This window comes from Triplophysa rosa, linkage group LG19 (genome assembly GCF_024868665.1).
Source record: "Triplophysa rosa linkage group LG19, Trosa_1v2, whole genome shotgun sequence".
Lineage (NCBI taxonomy): Eukaryota > Metazoa > Chordata > Actinopteri > Cypriniformes > Nemacheilidae > Triplophysa > Triplophysa rosa.
The window spans coordinates 18995197-19021833 of NC_079908.1; the positions used below are offsets into that span (position 1 = coordinate 18995197).

The 26637-nt window shown below is 41.7% G+C and overlaps 3 protein-coding genes across 3 annotated transcripts; 2 read left to right on the top strand and 1 right to left on the bottom strand.

The window, feature by feature from the left end:
* Positions 1 to 1616: 1616 nt before the first annotated feature.
* Positions 1617 to 5311, top strand: si:dkey-163m14.2 (proteinase-activated receptor 1). The gene is made up of 4 exons (XM_057360509.1): positions 1617 to 1863; positions 2633 to 2701; positions 2908 to 3024; positions 3133 to 5311. Exons 1-4 carry the CDS (start codon positions 1797 to 1799, stop codon positions 4263 to 4265), a joined length of 1386 nt encoding a protein of 461 aa, XP_057216492.1. The 5' UTR covers positions 1617 to 1796; the 3' UTR covers positions 4266 to 5311.
* Positions 5312 to 11746: 6435 nt separating this feature from the next.
* Positions 11747 to 13718, top strand: LOC130570646 (proteinase-activated receptor 1-like). The gene is made up of 3 exons (XM_057361013.1): positions 11747 to 12075; positions 12231 to 12341; positions 12523 to 13718. Exons 1-3 carry the CDS (start codon positions 12015 to 12017, stop codon positions 13572 to 13574), a joined length of 1224 nt encoding a protein of 407 aa, XP_057216996.1. The 5' UTR covers positions 11747 to 12014; the 3' UTR covers positions 13575 to 13718.
* A 5519-nt stretch (positions 13719 to 19237) lies between these two features.
* Positions 19238 to 22036, bottom strand: LOC130570645 (uncharacterized). Its single transcript, XM_057361012.1, has one exon. It carries the CDS (start codon positions 21738 to 21740, stop codon positions 19242 to 19244), a length of 2499 nt encoding a protein of 832 aa, XP_057216995.1. The 5' UTR covers positions 21741 to 22036; the 3' UTR covers positions 19238 to 19241.
* Between the last annotated feature and the right edge of the window lie 4601 nt (positions 22037 to 26637).

Consider the following 26637-nt stretch of genomic DNA (forward strand, 5'->3'; position numbering starts at 1 on the left):
AATTGTTCAGTGCTTCATAGAGACACACTGCCCTCTAGTGGATACCTAGAGAGGTATCATAAAATCTTCTGGAATTTTTTTAATGTATATAGTAATATAGGTAGCTTTCATGTGGCTCAGTGGTTAGAGCATGGCACTACCAATGCCAAGGTCATGGGTTCGATCCCAGGGGATTGCACATAGTCAGAAACAAATGTATAGTACTATGCAATGTAAATCGCTTTGGATAAAAGCATCTGCCAAATGCATAAATGTAATGTATTGTATCCTTCAGTGTGTTTATATATTATACAAATTTGTATACATCCTTCTTTAACAATAGAGAGCCAATAAATAATAAATCACTGTCTAGGGAATCGCCCAAGTCTAACAGGCTACTGTTTCTTGTTTAGAAAAATGATGGGATTTGGGATCAGATCATCTCATTTTTGAAAAGCACATATCATAAAACATGAATCAGTCATCATTAATTCTCCTCTGAAAGTTGTTTAACATGTTTGTAAACAGACTAGAACAGATTGCTACCACATTGTGTAAATTGTTTATATAAACAGTAAGGAAAGATAGAAAACAGACGTCATCGTTTTTCAGATTAAACAAGTGCGGTTAAATATGCTCTGCAGGGCAACAGTAAGAATGATTTATTGAGCTGAAACATTACAGAAATGTTACTAATAATAAAACAAAAGAAAAGTATTTTATTCCCAAAAGACACATAAATAATGTGTACATTTAAATAAAGAGCATTCCACAGGCTGTTGTGAATGGAATGTCATTGTATTGAATGTACAAATAAAACCAGCTCAATCTGGACAGGTGTCTGATTAAATGTGTTTCCTTTTCAGATCAAGGTTATGAGAAAACCACAATCTTTTTCTCAACATGTTTATTAACTTAAATATGATGACATCTAAACTAAAATCAATTCAATAAAGCACAGCACATGCAGTTCTAGAAAGAAATAGGTGTTTTACCTCAGAGTATTTAATTACAGATGAGTTTACTGGAATCAGCCATTTCAAATTTGATGTAAACATTTAGAGATAGCCTTATGTATCTCTGTTTCCTCTTCACAGTATATTCTGCAATGAACGTTAACAATATTGGATTATTAATCCAGATATCATACATGTCAATTAAATCTGTTAGACTGGAAGCCAAACAAACATCTAATGAATTAATGACAAAACATTTGCGCCAAATCAATATGTACATTTACATTTATTCATTTGGCAGACGCTTTTATCCAAAGCGACTTGCAAGTAGGAGAGCATATAAACATTTTGTCAACACGCTAAACAGGCTACAGTTAGTTTACAACATATCATTTATTACACACTGTTACGCGCATCTTCATATGAATCACATCACTGGCGCGAGTCAGTACTGAGACTTTGAGTGAAGAATGTATTAAAACATTACATTTATGCATTTTCCACATAGTTATTTTTTCATTCAAATTTAGTAGGCCTGTATTTTAGTACACTATCTTTCTGTCTGTCTGTCTATCGAAAAAAGGCATACTTTGCAATGACGTTGGAAAGTCAGACTTCCTGTCTTTGTTTTATAATCACTGCCATATGGGTCTTGACGTCTGTGATGTCAGCACACTGGTACGCGGCCTCATATGAATCACATCTGCGCAGACGGCGCGAGTCAGTACTGAGACTTTGAGTGGAGAATAACGGGACTGCGCATCACTTTTAACATCACGACATTCTTACGTTTGGCGAGGTTGTGGCGATTTGACGTCGTACTTGGATTTATTTATATGCAGCTGGCGTTTTTCGGTTCTCATGGAGCTAAAAACGATCTTACTTTTGACTTTAGCTGCGCATACATGCACTGCAGCCATCTTTAACGGTGAGTCGCCAAAATAATCTCAACCAGGAATTAAACGTAAGATTCTTAATAAAACGTGTTATATGTTTGTGTTTTGAACATAAAGAAACTTGATCAAATTTCAAATGTGTGTTATTATACAACATCTTACTCTTATAGTCGTGCGTTAACGCATGAGAATGTTTTTATTTAGGCTATATGTTTTGACAGAGATTTTTATTTTAAGTTTCACTTTCAGTCGTTTTAAATGGCTCTTTAGTGACGTGAATTGATTTTTAAAAGCACAAATACTCCATTTAGTCTTTAATAATAGGAATTATACAAGAATTGATGTTTTAAGTATTTCACATTTACAATTAAAGTTCACTGTAAAAAAATTCTCTTGCCTCAATTGTGCCAAATGAAAAACTTGGATGTAACCAGTCCCTAGAAAAAAGTTGAGGCCTGAATGTTTTTCAATGTTCACAGTCACTATTTTTAGATGATTCATAAACATGCACTGAGATAAACAGTAATTATTCACTAGTTTACGAGATCTCGAGATCTAAGATTGTTGTGCTATATTCTGGAGCTAAGAACAGAGAAAACCTTTTAAACGCTTCCAGAAACTCAGAAAGCAAGTTTCACATGTGAATAGGTCTACAGGCGTCTCCCAACATTCCTCATACTGTAAAGGAAATGACCCCTTGTGTGTTTTGACTGGGAATATCGGGTTTCATCTTCAAAGCCTCAGATGTGTCCACTGTCCAGGCTGTTTTATTTCTCTTTGATGTGTTGTATGTTTTTACAGATAGCTCGAAAGATGGACCATCTCGTTCTGAACCCATTCAACGTAACATGACCAGAAATCCCCAAAAAGGTAGGCCTAGTTCTTAATCCTAAAATTAAACAAATACACCTTTAAGAGCAATTTATCACCTGTTAGATAGTCTCCTGACAGCATCATTTGTAGAGGATACGGTCCTGTATTTGTCTTAACTAAGACTAGCTTATAAAGTACTAAAAGCAAATCCTGTTGGCCTGTATTATTCTTTTTTTTAATGGGACTGATGTATTTGGTTACAGCGCCCTCTGGACGCAGCTTCGCTGTCTATGAAACTCAGACCTATGAGCCAATCGACTACATTGATCCTCCAGATGAGAAGCCGAACGATTCCTTCATTGATAAAAATACCCGACAAGGTACAGTATCCAGGGCTTACTGTATGTTCAGGTGCTAGACTGACAATAACTTGATCTCCAAAACTTCACTGTCCTAATATATAGCATGTTTTGTTTGTTTGCTCACAGGAAGAAGGTATTCAGGTATAGCTGTTAGAGTCAATGGCAACGGTCGACTTCTATGCAATGGCAGTAATCTGACTGCAATGAATTGCAACAGGACTAAGATGTATTCCATCTCAGAAGATGCTGTGCTCTTTCTGAAGGGCCCACTGGTCACACGTGTCATGCCGTCGTTCTATATCCTTATCTTCATTATTGGTTTGCCTCTAAACGCGTTGGCCCTGCTGACGTTCACCTGTAAGATTAAAGTAAAGAAACCGGCTGTGATCTACATGTCAAACCTGGCGTGTGTGGATCTGCTCTTCACCCTGCTGCTGCCTCTGAAGATCCACTATCACCTGAACGGATCTCATTGGGTGTTTGGTGAGGCGGCGTGTCGTGTGCTGACCTCTGCTTTCTACTGCTACATGTACTGCTCCATACTGCTGATGATGTGCATGAGTGTGGACCGGCTGGTGGCCGTGGTGTTCCCCCTTGCCTCTCTGACCTGGCGGAAAAAGAGTTATTCTGTGTACGTGTGTGCGCTAGTCTGGGTGCTGGCACTCGCTGGCACTGTGCCACTTCTCTCCGTAACGCAAACGTTCAACATCAAGCATTTGGGCGTCACTTGCCACGACGCTTTGCTCTACGAGAACGCTGCAGATCAGACATATGTGTACCAGTTCTCCATCCTCATCTGCATTTACTATTTTTTACCACTGGTCGTCACTCTGGCGTGCTATTCTACCATTATACATGTTCTCAGTGCCAAGTCTGGTCGCTTAGCAACATCATCATCATCAACCTTAAACAATCGAAGGAGAGCTGTGATCATGATCATCGCCGTGCTGACAGAGTTTGTGGTTTGTTTTGCACCGACCAATGGAATCCTGTTGTATCACTGTGTTCTTCTGGCCACAGGAGGTGTCGTCGGGGAGGGAAACACATCATATATGGCTTACATGTTGGCTCTGTGTGCGGGCAGCTCGAGTGTTTTTCTGGACCCTCTGCTGTACTACTACGGGTCGTCTCAGTGCAGACAGAAAATCAACTCTTGGTTTTGGTGGAAGAAGAAAAAAAGCTCATTATCAAACTCATACAGTCTGACAAAATCTTCTCACATGAGCTGTGAGTACAGCCAAGCTCACATTAAGGTGTGAATTGTTTAGAAATAAGGCTAAGGAAATACTTTGGATATTTTTGTATACTTTGGATTATCCAACAAGATGCTGAATTGTAGATCTGCTTTTAAATGTATTCAAATCAGTTAAAATCAACACACATTAATGATTTGAAATGCCATCTAAAGAAATTTGCATTATTTACATCAGTTCAGATTTCATGCGTAAGCTTTTATTGTATAAAGTACCATGGTGGAAGAATACACAATCTCCCAGAATTCTCTAAATTACCCCAAAGCCTTTAAATACACAGTCAGACAACATAAAGCAGAATTACATGAAAACTGCAGGAAACCTTAAAGATCTTTCTGTTATTTCCCATTTATTTTGACCTTAGTTTTTGAATAATTAAATATACTAAATATTGTCTTAGTGAAAGTGTGCAAAAAGGATATTTGATGCATCTTTTCCTAGATTATATTTTACAATAATAATATTATATTTTAATTGAACACACACACATATATAGAGAGGGAGAGAGAGAAAGAGAGGGGAATATACATATTTGTATATACAGTAGATAGATATTTCTGTCACAATGTCATTTTAATGTGCTACTAAGTTAATGTAAATCAGACATTTTTTTATAACATTAGATTTATTCCTTATAAAACACAATGCAATGTTGGTTAACCTGTCTTGAACGACAGTATAATTTATTCATGTCTATTTTCCAACCTTTTTTAAACCTGTTAAATGCAATTTTTAGACTTGCATATGTAAATGTTCCGTAAAAAAATACAAACAAAGAGAAGAATGAATAAAGATATGAATGGATACAATGGAATAAATATGAATAAAGATAGAGATGCAGTAAAAACTTGTATAAACCCAAAGAGGCCAGTTTTTTTTTTTGTTTAAAGAATTAAAAATGTTAAAATTAAACTGTTGCTTGGCCTATAATATGTTGATTTCAATGTGTATTATAGCACACAAACACATTACATTGTTAATTTTAAACAATAAACTTGGCTTTTACTTGCTTACTGTACATGTCCACCCAACAAACCTCAATGACAGATTTGTTTTATTTACATATTGTACTGTAGTTTTCATTTACACACAAACTCACAACATCACAGAATTAGCTAATTGCCAAGGTTTTTTTCTGGACATGCTACATCCAGTAATGACCTATAATGGAAAGGAAATTGAGTTAAAAAGTCATTCAAATATATGGCTGATCATATTAGTTGCAAGAAAGGCTGTTAGGATGTCAGTCATTTGAAGACACGTCATCCATAAAAAGAGACACACCCAAAACAATCAGCTCTCTCTTTGTCATGTCATTCTGAACTTTAAAGTTTGTTGATAGCTTCCTTTCGATTGGTTTGTGACAGTACCGTATAGCGGCCCTATAGAATTAACGGAGGCTATAAACTCGACATCCTTGCATCTTCAAACTTACAGGACTGTCTATCCTGTCAGTCGATCCAGGACTGAGCGATATTCAGATGCGGAAGCATTACGAGCATGTCTGTCTGTCTGTCTGTCTGTTCTAGTTTATTTTGTACATCTGAACTCATTGATGTCAAAATATCTTGGTTTTGATCATACTTGTGCATGATTTTTTCATCTGGTATCAGACATTGGACGCCGATTCGGCGGCTGCGCATCAAGTTGCTGAGGCGGGCACATGACCGAATGAATGACAGGGTAACGAGCGAATTACAACAAGCGAGGGCGTTGCCTTCTGTCACGTGACTTCTCGTTTGTATTTAGAGAGTATCGCCATCAGTCACAAAAAAAGAGTGATTGATTAAATGATTACATCTTTTACTGTGTTTTTTGTTGTTCAATGCTCATATATCTTTTTGACCAGGCCCTGCCTTCCTAACATCTTGGAAAAAACGTAATTGACCACTGTCATTTTATAAGGTTATCTAGGTCATACAAATCTCTTTTTGATGAGCCAAAATGTGTTTGTTTGGCAACGCTAACAAGCACAGTTTTTGTTAGCGCATTTGTCTACAAGCAAAAAGCCTGTGTGTGGTGATTTGAACAAAATGAAAATCAGTAAATTCCATTACAACGCAATTTCAAATAGTCGTATTAGCTGCGAAAGCCTTATAAGCACTTCCGGTTAAACCAACTAAAATAAATACATGTGTTAATAAAGCATAAATCAGGAGACACGCATCTTCTTACGGGTTATTTTTTAATGTTTGCTTAGAAAGTACATACCATAGAAAAAAGATCATAAACAACAGCCAGGGGGTTGAAGGATGACCAAATGGGCCAGACAATCAGATAAACATTTCTTACGGGTTAATCCAAATGGAGATCCAGGGTCCAGTGACATCACCGCATCTTAAACCACATCCCGCATTTCCACTCAGAGGCACAAGCTCAGTGAACGAGAACTTTGCACTTGTCTATAATCGAGTGTCATGGCAAGTGTCATCTTGCTGTCAACTATAGTTGTGTATACATGCACTGCCACCTTCAACTGTAAGTACATCAATGGGCATGAAATATTGTCTTTTTAACTTTTTGTGTTGTTAACCCTTTTTAATTCTCGTTTAAAGATCCAAATGGTTCATATTACATGTACATTACATTATATGTAAGCCAGCTTCACTTGCTGGCTAAAACTTAAATGTTTACATGTGATACAGTTTGATACATTTTTGATACAATTTGATACAGTTTTTTCTGTCTTTAATCCAGACTAGAAAAACAATTGTTGCAGCACAATGGAACAATGCAGAGTGAAGTGCCATACCATATATTCTTACAGAGTGCATAAGCTGCATGGTGTGTGTTTAGAATGGCAATAAGGCAATGAGCTGCTATCCTAAGCGTTGATTGGTCATAGGGATCTCTGTTTTCTTTCATAACAATGTCAAGCCTCAGGAAACTGGATCCAGATCCGAATGGAACTAAACAAAAATGTACTGTACTGTCTTGTGTATGAGCTTTTAATGATGATGTATTGTATTATATTATACATTGGGATGTTTGGTTACAGAGAGCCTTGATAGCAGGTTTTCACATACTAAGGAGCCAAAAGATGGCATTAGTCCGCCAGACCAGGCGAAGGTCAACCCTTCCTTACACCCTTATAAAACAGATCAAGGTACAGTATATCCTTTATGAGGAATACCTTGGGTTGGAATTATTTAAGCCTCAGGTGTGTTGTGCTTGTTTTTATCGAATGGTCTCATGACAATACAAAATGTATAATGTTACTGTCACACCTATTTTACAACAGCTTCATTGGCTCCCCATCACTTATCGTATTAACTACAAAATACTTCTTACTTTTAAAGTTATTCGTAATCTCGCACCTTCATATCTTCTCGACTTCCTCCGTATTACTACACATTTGGAACAACTCGAAGGTGAGTAAATGATGACATAATTTTCATTTTTGGGTGAAGTATCACTTTAAACCTGCTGCTGTGACTCCTGTGTCTAATGTTAATCTACGAACAAAAGAAAGAAGAAATTAATGTGTTTTGTAGATTTAATGAGATTCTTCTGTATTTAATTTAGAATTTAGCAGTAAAGACTTCATTCCTGTATTCCTTCACGTCCTGTATATGTCCTACCTCTTAGACTACTTATTAATAGTTAATAAATCTAAAGCTTTTGAGACTATTAATTTTTTTGGTTTAATATGTCATAAAGATGTGACCAATAAAAAGGGGGGGGGGGGCTTTTTCAGTTTTAGCACATGCCCCTCAAAGTTCTGTGCACGGCCCTGGCTCAGAGACAGACACTTTTTTCACCAGGGTATGAAAAGAGGGCAGATCGTGATGCCGCTTTTGCTGTTATAACGAGAGTTGAGCCAAGACCAGGAGGGGACCAGGTGGCACCCAACTGTTCCTCAGATTTAGAATGCAGAGGTAACAAAACACATATAATAAGTTGTATATTTGTATTTTCAATATAAGATATATCCATTCATCTTTTCTGAAATCATGTCCAAATCTGTCACACAATCGATTACTCCACACATTAACATTAACTGTCAAGCTTCACATTGACAGACAAGTATTACAAAAGCAAAATTACAGTAAAAAATACAGTTATACTGTAGCTGTGTGTGAGCAGCAGAATTTAATCACAGAAAATCTTTACCCTTTGGTCCTCATGAGGTTTTCTTTTATCGAAAGCGACGTATAAAAAAAGGATTACAGTAATGTTATTTCTGTGAGGAGTCTGCAACAACAATCATGAGTGTGATGCTGATGTTGTGTTTGTTTACAGATAAAAAAAACGTCTAGTTATAAAGAAAATGCTCTCCCCTGCACATTCAGGTAACACCACTGATCTGAGTGCAGCTTCATTGTAATATATAACTCAATAAATACAAATAAATATGATAAAATGGTAAAAATAACACAGATGTTGTCTTCATTAAAAAAACACGCGACCATCTGACATAAATAATAAAATGTATGATTTATAAAATGTTTAAATATATTTATAAGTATGCAATTTTAAGTAAATAAATACAGAACTACAGTACAACCAATAATTATTCTTGTTTATCAATATTTTGAAATTACTTGATATATGTTTTTATTTTAAGCAATTTTGTTGTCTGCTTTTGTAATTATATTTACTTATTTTAACAATGTACGTTTTTTTGTTTGTTTGTTTTTTGATTTTCACTTAACAATTTTAGTTCCTCAACTTATCATTTAATTTTTTTCCATGGCAACATTTCTCATTTTTATTTAGTTGATGTTTAGTAGATGTTTAGGTGACAAGTACACATCAAAATACAAACCCATGAAATGAGTGTCCCTTTTTCTTCAAGACTGAAGCTTTTACGATAAGTTGCATTAGATAAAAAGCATCTGGTAAACGAATAAATGTCTATTTGTCTATTTCATCCTTTCTTGTGGCATCTGTGGCTTGTATAATAGCCGGCAAATGGGTTCAGTGGGGACTAAAAGGTTGAGTGATATCAAATTCATCCCATCATCTTCACACAGATAAAACTGAATTCTGAGTAAAACATCCACTCTGTGTGTGTGTGTGTCTGTCTGAAGACTGAAGTTTGATCAAGTTGCTGTTTCTCTCGGTCACTCATGGAAGTGAAAACTATCTTGCTTTTAGTGGTAGTTGTGCACACATGCACTGCAGACAGCGGTACGTCTTGAAACCATGACATTTATTTGCTTACTGATGTGTTTAAATATTAACATTTTATTATGTTTACAGACTGTAATACATCATAAAGTTTAATCAATAAAAAAATCGAAACATAACTAAAATATGTTAAACTAATCCAGATTTGTTTGCTGGTTTGGGTGGATTTATCAAAGATTTGTTATGTTTGTCTATATGTTTGGTGTCATGTAAGCATTTCCTGATTGTGTTGTGATCATAAGGACGTGCCAGTGTACTCTTTTGGTGATTATTAATGTTCTAAAAAAAACGCAAACACCAGAAGCATGCTTTAAAATAATACTAATAGAAAGTACATTTAGCTCATTTGTCTCTGTGTCATTTGTAAATTAATTTGCGTGCTTTAGCAAAGGTTAAAAACCCTGTAACAAATTACGCTATTGTTAGACATGAGTACAGTTCAAACAATAAGTAGTTTAGGTCCTTGATAACATCTAAAAGTGGGTCTTCCAGTGTGAGACATAAACTGATTCAGATTCATGCCGTACGAGTGGATCTGTTTATTTGTTTGTTTGTCTTGCTTGATAGTGTCATGAGAACATTCACTGATGTTATTGTGCTAATCTATGTCCGGTAACAGGTCGTTTTGCTGACAGAACGGCAACTGTTGGGGTGAAAAAGGATCCTCCATATCAGAATAAGCTTGGAAAGGGTCCAGAGCTCAGAGGAAGCAACCGGCCCCACCCAGAAAATCACCCAAACACAAGTAATATCTTGTCATTGCAATTGTGGATGCTGTAAATTGCTTGAAAGTTAAAACGGTCACGATTATATTCTCCATCATTGTCTTCTGATAAATCACAGCTAAAGCAGACAAATAAAGGCTGTCAGACATAATGCTGTTGAAAGCATCTTCACCCAAGGTGTTGATATATTGTTAACAATATTCTTAAAGATGTGAATCTGTGTAGATGGGTTTTGTTTGCATTATTATGGTTGGTTGTTTTATGATCGTTCGTGTGTTTTCATTTTATAGTTTCGTGTATACCTCTACCTGGTACTTCTCTGACCTGGCGGAGCACGAGTAATTCTGTTTATGTGTGCACTGGTCTGGTTGCTGGCAATCGCTGGTATGATCACACTTCTTTCCATAACACAAACCTTCAACGTCAAGCACGTGGGCATCACCTGCCATGATGTGTTCCCCCACGACAACCCTGCAGATCAGAAATACCTGTACCTGTTCTCCATCCTCTCCTGCCTCTTCTTTTTCCTGCCGCTGGTCGTCACTTTGGCGTGTTACTGTACCATTATTTATGCACTCGGTACCAAGTCTGGTCGCTTAGCAACATCATCATCATCAACCTCAGATAAACAAAGGAGAGCTGTGATTATGACTATCGCCATGCTGATAGAGTTTGAAAAGTGAAAGTGACCTATTTGTCAGGTACCCGAAATGTGACCTCTGCATTTAACCCATCCAGAGAGTTGTGAACACACGCACAGCAAGTGATGAACACACGTACACCCGGGGCAGTGGGCAGCTATCACTGCAGCGCCAGGGGAACAAGTAGGGGCAAGGTGCCTTGCTCAAAGGCACCTCAGTCGTTACCCGCCGGCCCTGAGGATCCAACGGGCAACCTTCTGGTCACGAGTCCGACTCTCTAACCATTAGGCCACGACTGCTATATCATCCGCGTAAAGTGTGAACTGTGGGGTTAACTTAAATGATTACAAAAACATATATTGTCTTAATAAAAAAACAAGTTCACTAACATGAATCATAAAATGTATGATTCATAAAATGTCATAAACTGTATTTATGAATGTAATTGTAAGTAAATAAACACAGAACTCCAACCAACAGACTTTTTTTCTAGTTTTATTAATATTTTAAATTGGCTTTTATTTTTATATTTCAGGTTTTTAAGTTTTTAGCACTTTTGTTATGATAGATCTGGGTAACAACATGAATTTATTTCTTGTTTTGTTTATTTTATTTTATTATTCTATTTAATTTGTCATTTATTACGTTATTCCATTTATTATTTTTCCATTATATATATACAGTATATATATATACAGTATACAGTATATATATATATATATATATATGTCACATTGATAAAGAAGGACCCAAAAGCAACAGCAGATTAATGCAACAGTTTATTGAATTAGGAAACCAAGGCAGTCTACCGCCTCGGCCGCTGCAGGCGGGTGCAGAACTGGTAGAACTCAGGAGACAAAGGCAGGAACTCTCTAGTGCTGACCAGCAGAGCGGGAAGCAGTCGGGTGGAGTAAAGCGCTAATCCCAGCCAGCAGGCTCTCTCTCGCTCACAGCGACAGGACTTTGCATGCACAGGCAGCAGGGCGACTGGACAGAGAACAGAGCTGAAGTCACAGGCACGACTGAACTGTACTTGACTAGGCTAGACTAGACTAGATCAGTGGTTTGAATGATAGCAGGCACACGGGATCAGTGGAGGCTAAAAGGTTGAGTGACATCACATACATCCCGTCATCTTCACACAGATCAGATTGAATACTGACTCTGAGTGAAACATTCACTCTGTGTGTGTCGGTCTGAAGACTGAAGTTTGATGATTTAAAGTTGCTGTTTGATATACTTTCACTAGGACACTCATGGGGGTAAAAACTATTTTGCTTTTAATGGTAGTTGTGCAAACGTGCACTGCAGACAGCAGTAAGTACCTATTATAACTTTACGAGCTGTGACTTTAACTGCTTGCTGATGCATTATAAAACGTAAATTATTTGATGTTTAATTAAATATCTTTATGTATCAAAAACTGTGTGAACCGTCACTGACGATGCTGTGGTCTGTTTTTTAAATGATAGATTTCTCTATAGGTGTCTTTTGGGGAGAATTATTGAGTGACGAGCAAACAGACATTTCTTATTCTCGGGAACAGACATCGACCAACTGTTTCTCAACACTAGAACACAGAGGTAACTGTACACATATTAGATGCACATTTTTATCCCCTTTCAATAGCAATATAGTCATTCAATTGAGAACTGAGGCAAAAATAAACTGAATCATGCAATATATTCAATACAAGTCAAAAGCTATGATTGTTGTGGGAGAAAAAGAGAGCTTTACTGCTAGTGTGTCGTTGTTTATTTACAGTGAACTCCACTGCACATCTGTGTAACAGCACTAAACTGAGCGCAGGAAAACGCAACTGGACTAAAACATCCAAGGAGCAGATAATAATCTCAGATGATGCTGCGCTCTTCCTCAAAGGCCCGCTGGTCACACGTGTCATGCCCTCTTTCTACATCTTCCTCTTCATCATTAGTTTGCCTCTAAACGCGTTGGCCCTGCTGACATTCACCTGTAAGATTAAAGCAAAGAAACCGGCTGTGATCTACATGTCAAACCTGGCGTGTGTGGATCTGCTCTTCACCCTGCTGCTGCCTCTGAAGATCCACTATCACCTGAACGGATCTCATTGGGTGTTTGGTGAGGCGGCGTGTCGTGTGCTGACCTCTGCTCTCTACTGCTACATGTACTGCTCCATACTGCTGATGATGTGCATGAGTGTGGACCGGCTGGTGGCCGTGGTGTTCCCCGTCGCCTCTCTCACCTGGCGGAGCACGAGGAATTCTGTGTACGTGTGTGCGCTGGTCTGGGTGTTGGCACTCGCTGGCACAATCCCACTTCTCTCTATGACACAAGCGCTCAAGACTAAGAATGTGGGCATCACCTGCCACGATGTAACGGCCCACAAAGAACCTACACTGCAGCAGTATGCGCACATGTTCTCCATCCTCTCCTGCCTCTATTTCTTCCTGCCCCTGGTCGTCACTTTGGTGTGTTACTGTACTATTATATATGTGCTCAGTGCCAAGTCTGATCGATTACAGATTTCATCACCCTCAGATAGACGAAGGAGAGCTGTGATCATGATCATCGCCGTGCTGACAGAGTTTGTGGTTTGCTTTGCACCGACCAATGGAATCCTGTTGTATCACTGTGTTCTTCTGGCCACAGGAGGCGTCGGCGGGGAGGGAAACACATCATATATGGCTTACATGTTGGCTCTGTGTGCGGGCAGCTCAAGTGTTTTTCTGGACCCTCTGCTGTACTACTACGGGTCGTCTCAGTGCAGACAGCAGATCAGGTCTGTGTTGAGAAGGAGAAAGACAACAACAAATATATCATCCACGTTTGTGTGAATTGTTGATCAAATATGTGTCACATAAAAAATATGTTACTAACGTCACAGTAAATAGAGTAAATAATTAATCAAATTGTGTAAAATCATTTATTCAACAAAATAAAAGAGCTTTGTGTGGTGATATGAATATTACTGCCTTGAAAAACTAAGATGATCAGCTTTATCTTAATATGTTAATTTAATAAGTTATGACAAAAAACAATTATGGTGTTTATTTTTTTAAATCAAGCTCACACAAATCATAAAAATGTTTTATAAAATTGTATTTATGAAAATGTATTTATGCATGTTATTGTAACTAAATACAGAATAACCATCAACAATTTTTTATTCTAGTTTTATTAAAACAATCAAGTTTTTCTTAATTGGCTTTTTAAGTGCCGTGATCTCAGTTTTTAGCTAATTTGATGTGCTTTTTTCAGTTTATTATTATTTTTGGGGGGGATTTTTGCATTGCTGTGTTTAATTTATTTTTCTTTTAGTTGTTTTTTATTTATTGAATAAATGTAGTGTTTTAGCTCATTTTTTGCCTCATATTTTTGCTAAGGCAACATTTCTCATTTTTGTTTAGTTTATGTTTTCAAATAATCTTTAGGCCTACATTTTATTTAATCTCAGTTACAGAAATCTTTTGGTTAACTATAATATCTCTGCCAACCAACAGTCATAATTTTATTAATCTGTGCATTAATCTGTGGTATGCAAGTGACAACATGTTTAATGGTGACAAGTACAAAATAAAATACAAACAGAATGAGCAAGTATCCTTGTTTTTTGTTCTGAACTATTAGGAGAAGTTGCACTGGATACAATAATCTGGTAAATGAGTACATTTTAATGTCACTTTCATCCTTTCCATGTGGCATTTGTGGCTTGTGTTATAGCAGCCTAATGGGTTCAATGGGGGCTAAAAGGTTGAGAGGCGTCACAAACACCCAGTCATCTTCACACAGATAAAACTGAATAATACTGAGAAAAACATTGACTAGGTGTGTGTCTGTGATCATTTGAAGTTGTTTAATTCTTTCTCCAGGTCACTCATGGAAGTGAAAACTATCTTGCTTTTAATGATAGTCTTGCATATCTACACTGCAGACAGTGGTAAGTACATCTCATAATTTTACGAACTTTAAGACCCACCGTATCAAAGAAAATCTGGAAAAGGTCCAGAGCTCAGAAGCAACCGGCCCCACACAGCCGATTTCTCAGTTGGTGGATGCTGTAAATCGCTTATTGGTTGATAGTTTAGCTAGTCAAGACTAAGCCATTATCTTGTATACTCTGCTCACAGCTAAAGCAGGCAAATAAAAGCTGTCAGGTATGCACTGTTGAAGACTGCCTAAGGTGCTGATAGAACTGACAGTATTCTCTCAGTCAAGAATGTTTGTTGGTTTGTTTTGGCTGGAATTATCAAAGCCAGGTGGGTTCTGTTTGCATTTCTTTGTGTGCGTTTATATTTGGCATTAACATGCGACCTGTATCTGGATGTTGTCCACATACACATTGAAAAGACAAGTGTAAACGCGCTTCTGATCGGAATGTCATCCGATCAGCGTGTCCTGATCCAGAGGTAGTCGAGGACGCATTGTCATCGGATCTCAGTGTAATGTAAACGCAATCCAGACAGTTTATCTACATTTACCGGTACAATTTCACAGACAACCCCGCCCGCTATCATTAGTCTCTCGTCTGTCCGAAGCCTCTCAGACTGCGGAGCAGCTGACAAATGCAGCGGAAAGTTTACTATTGCTCACGAGCGTTGCACAGTCGTTCATTTCCCCACGAAATTATCATGGATACTTTAACCTACAGAGGATTTATGTCAAATCACACGAGATGTTTTACTTGACCACTTCAGCTGTATCATAGCTGTATTTGTGACTGCCATTAATGGCGTTGACTCGCACACACAGCGCCAGCTTAAAACGCATCATTTGTTTATTTTCATGTCACAGACACGAATGGCAACACTATACCATCTTGTTTCTAACATACGTGTGTGTGTTTACTGTAGCCTATACGGCGTAATCAACTCTCCGGTTCCCCGACGGCTGCTGCCGCTTGTGTCTCGTGCGGCTCTCACTAAATCCTTGGTGTTTCGAGTCTGACGTCATCACCCAAACGTGTTTTTTCATCAATTTTAACAATCATAGGTAGTTTAGATGGTTAGAGTAAGGTTATGGTTAGGGTGTGGGTTAGGGGTAAAGGTTTCGTAAGACTTGAAACACCAAAGATATAGTCAAAACCAACAAGCCACGCCAACGGATCTGACTCGAAAGTACCGTCCCCGTAAAACAGATTAAGCGGCAGCCGAGAAATGCACCCCTGCCAGATTCTGCACCTCCTTCAATAACACGATGTCCGATTGGCTAATTCTAACCCCTCCCCACACCTAATCCTCACTGTAACCATACATTGTGGGGAGGTTGGGTGCATAATTTGGCAGGGGTGCATTTCTCGGCATTACACCTGGCAGTTTGAAACGGAGCTCTGAATACACCGTATATCATTTACACACAAAAACAAGATTGTATAGTGTTGCTAATAGCTGATGTCAGTAAGCACGATTTAGGGCGCAGACCAAAAACGACCCAAATAGACGAGAACGATGTAAGTGGTCGCTTTTGATCATAGGAACTTCGGCCTACTTATGTGATTATTTATGTGTCCGTGACATGAATAAACAAATGATGCGATTAAAATCACCGTTAGAGTCTGTGTGTGCGCGCGCGAGCGTAACCCGCCACAGCTCAAGTACAAAAGCTTGTGTCATTTTACAAACGTCCTCTGCTTATACTTTCACATATAAGATCATTAATCGTTTTAACCGCGGTTTACTTCCCACCGCTGCCTCGAGTTCAACATGGCTGCGTATCAAATCTGTAACATGCTCATCCTCCCCGTTATACGTTTCACGAGTTCGCCTAGGCAAATAATAATAATGGTGTCTGGAAAATGCTGATAGCAGGGGTAGGTAAGATATGCGTATTTGGCGTGCTGTCCAGGGGGCGGGCTCCGAGCTCGCCGATTCCTTCCGACCCCGGAACACTCCCCCCCTGATGGGGGCGAGTGCGCCGAGCTCGGAAATGGCCCGAACCCAGAGCTCACCCCCCGGGGTCCTGCTGTGGAAAGCGAGTTCGGGGAGATCGGCCGGGGAGGTGGAGGGATGTTGCATTACTGTAGAGAAGGCGCATGTAAGAATTCTGGTCTTATTTATGCGGAGGCTCGCTTGAGCTGATAGGGTGAAAATCGTGATTGCTGGTAGCGAACCAGCCGGGTTTGATTATGAGCTCCGGCTTCACCTGAATTTTGTTAACGAAACTCGTTTGGATAGATGACGTGGTTGCCAATGGTGAACCGGCCGAGTTTGATTATGTGCTCCGGCTTCTCCCGAACTTAGTTAATAAAACATCATTTCACGAGTTCGCCTAGGCAAATAATAATAATGGTGTCAGGAAAATGCTGATAGCAGGGGTAGGTAAGATATGCGTATTTGGCGTGCTGTCCAGGGGGCGGGCTCCGAGCTCGCCGATTCCTTCCGACCCCGGAACACTCCCCCCCTGATGGGGGCGAGTGCGCCGAGCTCGGAAATGGCCCGAACCCAGAGCTCACCCCAAAAAACGCAGAATAAACGCTGGACAGCAGCCGGGTAGCGCATGCTCCCCCCAAATAGCGAGAATTGAGGCTTCCTGGGTGATGGCTTGCGTTCGCCGTGGGGCTTGTGGGTTGTGCGAACCCTGATGGTGCGATGCTACTGTGGTCTCCGGATGTGTGGGGATCCTGTGAGTTGAGAGTCTGCTGCGGTCGTGGTTTTAGGACTGGCTTTGCGTGGCGGCTAAGTTGGTGATATAGGAGCTGCTGGAGCGTGGGGCTGGGAAATTGCTGTGAGTTCTTGCGGAGTGGATGGCGCTGAGTGGGTGATGATGTGTATTCCCACTAGTCTTCCTTAAGCGTGATGGGTGATGTTGCTTTGGTGATCTTGAGTTCTGGAAATTGGTTTGCTGTGGCAGAGCACGGGATGAAAACACGGGACCCTGCGGGGACGTTCGCTGTGACGATGCTGACTACTGGGGGCTATGAGGGGGTCTGCTGCGGCAGAGTAAGGGATGAAGCACGGGCCCCTGTGGGCGGTCGCTGCGGCGATACTGGCTTCGGGGGCTATGAGGGGGTCTGCTGCGGCCGAGTAGGGAAGAGGCACTGGCCCCTGATTGGCGATCGCTGCGGCGATACTGGCTTCGGGGCTATGAGGGGGTCTGCTGCGGCAGAGTAAGGAAGAGGCACTGGCCCCTTATTGGCGATCGCTGCGGTGATACTGGCTTTTGTAAAATTGGTGTCTGCTGCGGCAGAGCACGAGTTGGAAGCTCGGGCCCCTGCGGGGGCGGTCGCTGCGGCGATACTGGCTTCTGTAGAATCGGTGTCTGCTGCGGCAGAGCACGAGTTGGAAGCTCGGGCCCCTGCGGGGGCGGTCGCTGCGGCGATACTGGCTTCTGTAGAATTGGTGTCTGCTTCGGCGGAGTGTGAGATGGAAGTCCAGGTGCTTGTGAGGGCCGTTGCTGCGGTGAACTGAATTCTGGAGAGGTGAGGTCCAATTAGCTGAGTACGAGATGTGTGCTGGGCTCCTGTGAGTTGAACGGTGCGTCACTACTGCTGGTGGTTTGATGGAGAAGTTTGGAAGATGGTTGATGCTAGACGATTCGAGTTATGAGGGTCCGGTGTGCTTCTCTGATGAGGGCGCGGTCTGTTCGGATGTAACTTTTGTAGGCTTTGGATGACCATCGGCCGAGCGCTTGTATCTGGGGCTGTGAGAGGCCCTTTTGGGCAGCCGTGGTTGCTGCGCCGATGCGGAAAGAATGGCAAGAGAAGTGATCTGCTGGGATGCCGGTATGGAGCAAAACGGATTTAAGATGTTTTTGGAACCAGAAACGTGTGGCGGGGTGATTTAAATCATCTGCGAAGAGGGGTTCGGATGGAGATTTAACTTGTGATCGTCTGAAGCGGATGTAGGCTAGGAGGGATTGATAAGGCTGGATTGGGGAATTGAGATTGAAGATATAGATGAAATGGCCTCTCCCGGCCTGGTCGGTCTTGCTTCGCTTGATAAAAAATGAAATGGTTTCCGAATCGAGCACTGATAGATCCGAAAAGGTGGGGTGAACTGAGGGATCGAATTTGGACGTGGTGGTGATTTCTGAGCATCTGAGGAAACCGAAGAAGGCCAAAATGAACATGGCGTCGAGTGTGCGTGCGGTGTGCTTGGTGTGATAGCCTCTGCGAAGGGTGGAAATGCATTTTGTTAGAATTTCTATGGTGATTGGTTGTCTGGCGTCCGGGTGGGTGGGTTGGGCTCTCTGGATGCCTTTGATGAGCATGGATGCTTGGGGGCTGGCTATGGTTGGGGAGAGTGTGTTGAAGATTAACTTGTGAAAAAACTGAATTCCACTCAGGTATCCTTTAATTGAACTGGCTTGGAGATTTTTTGTTGTGTTGAGAAAGGAGATGAATGAAGTGATGGAGAGGAGAGAGAAATCCGGGAAGGGGAGGTTGTATGAGCGGTGAAACGTTTTGAAATTCCTCCATGCTGTAAGGTAAGAAAGTAGGGTCCTGGGGGAAACGGCTTGAATGATGGAGTTCAGGGAGGCGTCTAGCATGGCTTTTAGAGGGTGGTTCACTTGAAGATTAATTCCGAATATGGAGGGACAGGCGTTGGTAGGGGGTCCGCGTCCGGCGCCAGCAGCCTGAATTTCTGAAATGAAAAGCGGGAAAGGGCGTCAGCTATCTGGTTTTTGGACCCGGGGACGTGTTTGCCTGTCAGAATGAACTGCTCACAAGCTGAGATCCATATAAGGCGTCTGAGAAAAGGCATTAAGGCGGGTGAATGGGAGCGGCCTTTGTTGATGCAATGTACCGTTGCTTCGTTGTCACAGTGGACTAAAATGCTGGAGGCGGACCATTCTTTCCCCCATAAATATGCTGCTACGACAAGTGGGTACAGCTCGAAAAGTGCTGATGACGCAAGAGGCTGCGGTAGACTTGTGAGCTGGGGGGGCCATGTGGACGCGAACCAGCGGCCTTGGTAAAATCCCCCGAAACCGACGGAAGGAGCTGCGTCGGTAAATAGGCGTATGTCGACGGGGAGAGAGACCATGTCGTTGTAAAAGAAAGACATTCCGTTCCATTGTTTGAGGAATTTGATCCATAGACTGAGCTCGTCGCTGCAAGAGCTGGTTATATGAATCGAATCCTCTAGTGCGTGAGCGGAAGATGCGAGGGAGAGGAGGTGCGCGACGAACGGGCGCCCTTGCGGGATGATGCGCATCGCGAAATTTAAGTGGCCGAGAATTGATAGTAGCTCGCGTTTAGAGCAATACGGCGTGTCTATGAGGGATGAAGCGATCAAAATCGTCCTATCGATCTTTTCCTTTGGCAGAGAAGCTTGGAATTTGAGCGTATCGAGCTTAATGCCTAGAAATTCGATGGACGTGCTGGGTCCCGCTGTTTTTTCTTGTGCGAGAGGGACGCCGAGTTTCGCTAAGACTTCTTGGACTTTGGAAAGATGTGCTGCCGGGACGGAATCGGGTGGCGAGATGATTAAGAAATCGTCTAGTAGATGTAAGAGGTAAGGGATGGCGTAGTTGTTAGAGAGAATCCAACAGATTGCCTCTGACAACATGTCGAAAATCTTTGGGCTACTTCTGCATCCGAAAGTGAGGCGTACAGAAAAATAGAATTTCTCACGCCAACGGATGCAGAACAAGTGCCAAAATTTTGGATGTATCGGCATGATTTTGAATGCGGAAGTGATATCAACTTTGGCTAGCCAGGCGCCGCGTCCGGCCAATTTAATCAAAGTGATGGCTTGCTCAATATCGTGATAATGTAAAGCGAATTCTTCGAGCGGAATTAAACTGTTAATGCTTGGAAAGGGGGAGCCGTGGGGGGACGAGAGATCGAATATGAGGCGCTTTTTTCCCGAAAATTTTCGCGTGGCGACGCCGATGGGGCTGACGCGGAAAACAGGAAACGGTGGGGCGGAAAAAGGGCCGATCATAAATTTATCGTCAATCTCTTTTTTGATGAGGAGATCGACGGTTTCGGGTTCGGCGAGTGCCGACTGGAGATTAGGGCATATAAGGCTGTGGGAAAGTGGGTTTATAATGCCGGGATTGAAGCCTCGAGAGAAACCGTTTAAAAGGTAATCTGTGAATGCATGATCAGGGTGGAGAGATAATTCGGAAGCTAGGTGTAAAAAATTGACAGGAGTCGAGAGATATTTGTTAGATTTTTTATTGTCTGCTTTACTGACTGGGCAAACTATGCGCGCGTGGGCGCCGCCACAGTAAGTGCAAGCGTGTAAGTACCGGCAGCGTTGCCTTGTGCACCTGTTTGCGTTGAAGCTTCTGCAAACCTCGTAAACTGAGGTGTTGATGGTGTCAGGCTTGACTGGGAAGGCTTGGCGATTTGGCAGGCGCGGGACGTGGGCGGTGGAAACGGGAGGAGGCATAGTTTCGCCAGGGGGAATGGCGGGAGTGACCAGGGGACAAGCTGTGGTGTTGTGTGATACGGAGCGGCACACCGCGCAAGATATATTTTGTACGCCCAAAAACACCCTGTTGTGGAGCTCAGTGTCCAGTGCTCCCCAGTAGGGGCACTGGTTCCACTGAGCCACCCTTATGGCGCATTTTGCTGAAAACAGCTTGTGATACGTGTAAAAATGTGCCCCCCCGTAGGAAAGCGCGAGCTCCGCGACTATGGCGAGATAGTCGCCGAGCTCACGCCTCCTGTGAGGGAACACCGTGCATACCACGTCAGTGAAGCGGGAAAATGCCATTGTGAATTCTGGGAAGGACAGAGTGCGGGAGTGACTGTGGGATGCGTTCTTGAAAGTAAACGAAAACTCGCCGTAAGAAATCTGCCGATCTGCTGACGGGGGTGAAAGTGGTGATAGAAGTTGAAATAAATCTATGTCCGCACCTGCCAAAATCTGCGTCCTGATGCTTGTGGAGACGGGGGGTGGTTCCAAGACCGGGGCGTTGCATGGCACCGGCATGGAAGTTGCTGTAGCCAGTGAGAAACTTGGGCGTGCCTGTGGTAGAGAGAGGAGGGAGGGAATAGCAGCCAATGGAGCGTCTAACGGAGGCAGTCTCACGTTAGCAGCGGCATCCATGGCAGGGGCCTGAGGGAAGTAGGACGGGCCGTACCCTTGGGTGAGGGGGGGAAACCTAAAACCTGGGCCTGGGACGCTAACGTAGGCAGCCTCGCATTAGGTGTTATCTGCGGAGCCGCTGGCCAGGAGCTTGGAATGATGTGGGGGGAGGGGTTGATAAATTGTCGAACCGCCCTTGACGGCCGGCTCGCGTTGTCCTGGTAGCTGTGGAATTTTGGAACCGGAAACGATTCCTCCGAATCACTGAGCTGGAAGGCGGCTGGCGGCAAAAGCTGCTCCTCTGGGGCGCGGCCCAGACTTGCAGACGGCCTGCTGCGGCGGCATGGTGGTTGGGAGTGTTGCCTCGCTGTCGAAGTGGAAGGGCCTGACTTCGCTCGAGACGATCCGGGATCCTGGTTCGTCTCCTCTGCGGTCGAAGGCGGGGCCTCTGTCTGCAAAGAGAAGTATAGGCTGTACAACTCTGCTTTGCTGTGCCGCTTGCTGGGGATGACGTCCCGCTTGGCCAAAGCTTGACGCAAGCCTGCGACGGTCCACTTCCCGATGGCTGGGATGGCCGTAAGTGCTGAAGCGTATGACGACGCTGGCGAGAGAAGTTGTTGTTCGGTTGGGCGCGGCGAGGCAGAGCATCGGCGCTTTGAAGCGCGTTGTGCGGACCGACGAAGCTGGCGGCCTCGTGGTGTAGCCTCAGGCTCCGTAGATGCAACCGCGCCGGGACAGGAACGCTGAAGAGCGCTCGAAAGCGCAGGGGAATCCTGAACGGTAAGGCTGTCGTTTGCGACTGAAGTCGGTGTCTCTGACATGTTGCAATGTTGCATTACTGTAGAGAAGGCGCATGTAAGAATTCTGGTCTTATTTATGCGGAGGCTCGCTTGAGCTGATAGGGTGAAAATCGTGATTGCTGGTAGCGAACCAGCCGGGTTTGATTATGAGCTCCGGCTTCACCTGAATTTTGTTAACGAAACTCGTTTGGATAGATGACGTGGTTGCCAATGGTGAACCGGCCGAGTTTGATTATGTGCTCCGGCTTCTCCCGAACTTAGTTAATAAAACATCATGTTGTGTGAAATCTTCCCGCACCGGGGCTATTTTTAAATTGCAGGCTTATTAAAATAATGGGTGGGAAACTATAGAGATCCGATCAGTTATCCAGATGTGGAAGCCACTTGTTGACAAGATCTGCTTGCTCGGATCACCGAGATCGCATGTTAATGCCAAATATAAACGCACCCTATGTTTGATAGTGTTATGAGCGCATCCAGGCATAGCCGCGGGAACGTATTTTGAGCAGGGGGTGCTGTGATTTTTTTAATAAACAACGCAGGCAAAAATTAGTTGTTGCCGAGAATAAAGAAGATCCCAGTGTGATTATAGGATACAGCATAAAAACAAACACATAAACGCATGTTATATGTATGCATATAGCCAAAGCACAATCGGTTGTATGAAAACTAGCTGCGCGGCGGCAGCTTAACCACCCAAACAAAAACCATGGGCAAACCAGTCACGCGATTAAACACAACTGAGTGCTGCATGGCGACAACACAGTGGCCTATATCACGAAGCCGGTTTTTACCCAGGTAAGTTGGCGTTTAGTTTGAGCATACTCCGAGTTTTCGGGCTCAAGAAGGTGAATTGGTTTTGAGCGGGTTTCGTCGCCATGGTAACTTAGGCTACACGGCTAACCTGCTCCGGAGCAGGTTTTATTTCTGGGTTAGAGATCGCAAACCAAAACTGGACCAATCAGCCGTGAGAAAGTGACGTATATCTGACGCAGTGAAGCCACTCCTCTCGTATCTCGCGCTCCAAATAAAAAAAAGTTTTGATAAGATGTTTTTTTTCTGCTAAGTGTTTATTTGTATTGTATATTTACATTTATTGATTATAATTTAAAACAGGTTCATGTAATTCTTATGTGAGTTGATAATTAATATTTATTAATTAATATTAAACATAGCATTTAAATTAATATAACTATATTCGTATAAAAACAAACTTTAATATATAAAGCATTTTAAAGTAATGAAGTATACATATTATCTTTTGATCTTATTGTAAACCTATATAAATAGTTTAAATTCGGTTGATTCTACTTTGATATAGTCAGTATCTGCCTTCTCAAACTTTCACTGCAGCAGTGTTTATTCCTGCCTTGTAAATGTGTTTCAATTCATGACATTTTTTCATAATGATCTCGTCATCTTCAGCAGAAAAGTGAATTGCTCTGATACTTGCGAGAAGTCAATCAAACTGATGAGGTTTTCCATGTTCCGTGTGTTCCACACTTTCAGGTGCACGTGCCTCACAAACTCTGGATCAAACCGGAGTTGACAGAGAAAGTTTATACCAAGCGTTGTGCTACAGCTGAACCTGATCTGAACCAGGTTGGGTTTGTCTGGTTTTGTCAACTCAAAACTTACTCTGCAACTCAGTGTTTGTTCACCTCGCTTCGTGATACAGGCCACAGAAATCAACCCGTAACGTTACACATTCTGCCTGTAGACCTACTAGCCACAATCTCAAATCAAGAAATAACTGTCTTACAGCTGGCCTGCATGCTTTTTACTCTAACCGAAAATAGCTGTATTTTCTTTGGATTAAGTAGAAATAGTAGTTAGATGCTATTGATACTTATAAATAGTGGCAGATTACTATTTGCACCTGTTGTGCATTAAACATTATGCCATAGAGGGCATGCATTGATGTCACTTTCCCACGTGAGCATGTCGGGATACGCCCTGGGTGGCAAAACACCCAGCAAATTGGCTGAGGAGAATAGGAGAAACAAAGAAACCGGGACTAACACACGCAATTATTTGCTGAAATTACAGGCAGCTGGACTCGACTGTGATCCTTACGACTTCTCTACGATTTACATAGGCATCACGTGTTCCTGGACACTTAAATGTGGCACGGAATTGCAATTCCTGAGCAGTCATTTTGTTGAGTGTTTTGCCACCCAGGAGGGCGCGCTCCAGCATGCTCACGTGGTGTTCACGTGGTAAAGTGACGACACGTCCATACCCTCTATAATAACAGTGTGTAAATCATTATATTTATAGAAATTATTTAAATGATGGCAATTTATTGAGATATTAAAGCCCTACACCCCTAATCTTACCCTAAACTTTATGAATAAAAATGAATTTTAAATCTTAAATCAATTTTTTTGAAAACAAATGCGAGAGTTGGATTAGAATCCCGACCTCCTGTGTCGTGCTACACAGACTTTACACCTTACGCCGCTGGAGTCATTGTTCAAAATGATGTCGTTCTTACATTTTCTCTATTCCAATCACGTTTTGGTGGGCGGACCTGGGGCCTGTACCATGAAGCCGGTTTAGGTTCATCGCCATGGTAACTCACGCTGCACGGCTAACCTGCTCCGGAGCAGGTTATGATCTAGATTAGAGATCTCACACCGAAAGTGAACCAATCAGCGGCGAGCAAATTTACATACAGTAAGTGACGCAACTAACTCACAGTGCGTGTTACAATGGCTAGTTATTTTTAATAATGTTTAATAAAATAAAAATACTAATGTAAAAAGATGTAAATATATATTACAAATATAAAATCAAATATTGGTTACTATATAGGTAAAATCTGATTTTAGAGATAACATTTGCTGGCTTTCCCTTACACAATTAATTTATATTCCATTCTTTTATTGTACTACATACATTACATTCTTGTCTGTGGTGCAGAACATCTAGGAACACTTTCAGTTTCACTGTGTTGGGTGAAACATTTATCTTCTTTGTCCACTACAGAAACCTTCTATTAAACAGTTACAAGATACAGACAAAACCATACATTGACAGGTGACATCACATATCTTTTAACACTGCTATTTTAATCTTTTTTTTATCAAATTACACTTAGAATTCACCTAAATAATGTATCATACAGTAGACCTACATTTTAAAATGTAAAATAAGTTTATATATAAAAAATAATACTTTAATGCCTACAACATTCCCTAATGCATCTGTGTTGTGTCAGTGCTTTAAGGAAGGTAAATGGGGAACAGTACAAAACCCTTTAAATGAATTAAATATGTGACCAAAACTCAATTTCAAACTTCAATACAATCTTCTCTTCTTTGTTCTATGACAGGACTGTTTTTATAGCCTGTTGGTGGGAGACAGGGGTTCCTATATGTATGTCAGAGGTTTTTACTATCCTGACCACAGAACCACTTCAACATGGCCCTCAGTCAAGCCAGAGTCAGGATTGAGATGACCATCATTTTTAAATGTACACTTCAACTGACTACTAAGTTCACATTGGCATTTTTTTTATTTAGCCTTCTTTATTAAGAATAAGCTTCTCTAGTGTATTTTGTTCACATTTCTTCTGTAACCTATGGAGGTAGACACTTCAGTTTCTGGGGAAGGTTGTGAAATGTCCTACAATAACAGAGACACCAGTAACATAAAATATAAATCCTCACATTCACACGTGTGCCATAATGAATAGTACAGTACATTTATCTCTTTAACTGTCAGCACACAGATCGTTTCACTTCATCATGTGCTTCATCCTCATTAATAAAGGTAAACTAAATGATAACTAATATAAGGCAGGATATTTTCATCCACTGTGGGGGCACACATTATACACATACATCATATTACATTACTGTAATATTTACCTTACTATAGTATACTACATATAATGTGTGTACTATATACGCATTAACTCAATCAGCAGTGTTTCTGAAACACTTCTCTCTTGCGTAGACAGCAGAAAGAGTATTACTCCGTGGCTGAAATACATTTTTGTGTTACTAATATTTGCGCATAATTATTTCCTAAGAAACATACGGAACTCCCTCTATCCATGTTGAGCGCGACTGGTTTTGCAATGCCGACGTCACTCCTTCATGTGCACGCGC

Excerpts from the sequence above, each read along its gene's own strand:
- si:dkey-163m14.2 (XM_057360509.1), top strand. The coding sequence starts at position 1,797 with ATGGAGCTAAAAACGATCTTACTTTTGACTTTAGCTGCGCATACATGC. Across the intron at positions 1,864-2,632 it reads CACTGCAGCCATCTTTAACG|ATAGCTCGAAAGATGGACCA; the intron begins GTGAGTCGCCAA and ends ATGTTTTTACAG. Across the intron at positions 3,025-3,132 it reads TGATAAAAATACCCGACAAG|GAAGAAGGTATTCAGGTATA; the intron begins GTACAGTATCCA and ends GTTTGCTCACAG.
- LOC130570646 (XM_057361013.1), top strand. The coding sequence starts at position 12,015 with ATGGGGGTAAAAACTATTTTGCTTTTAATGGTAGTTGTGCAAACGTGC. Across the intron at positions 12,076-12,230 it reads AACGTGCACTGCAGACAGCA|ATTTCTCTATAGGTGTCTTT; the intron begins GTAAGTACCTAT and ends TTTAAATGATAG. Across the intron at positions 12,342-12,522 it reads CTCAACACTAGAACACAGAG|TGAACTCCACTGCACATCTG; the intron begins GTAACTGTACAC and ends GTTTATTTACAG.
- LOC130570645 (XM_057361012.1), bottom strand. The coding sequence starts at position 21,740 with ATGGATGCCGCTGCTAACGTGAGACTGCCTCCGTTAGACGCTCCATTG.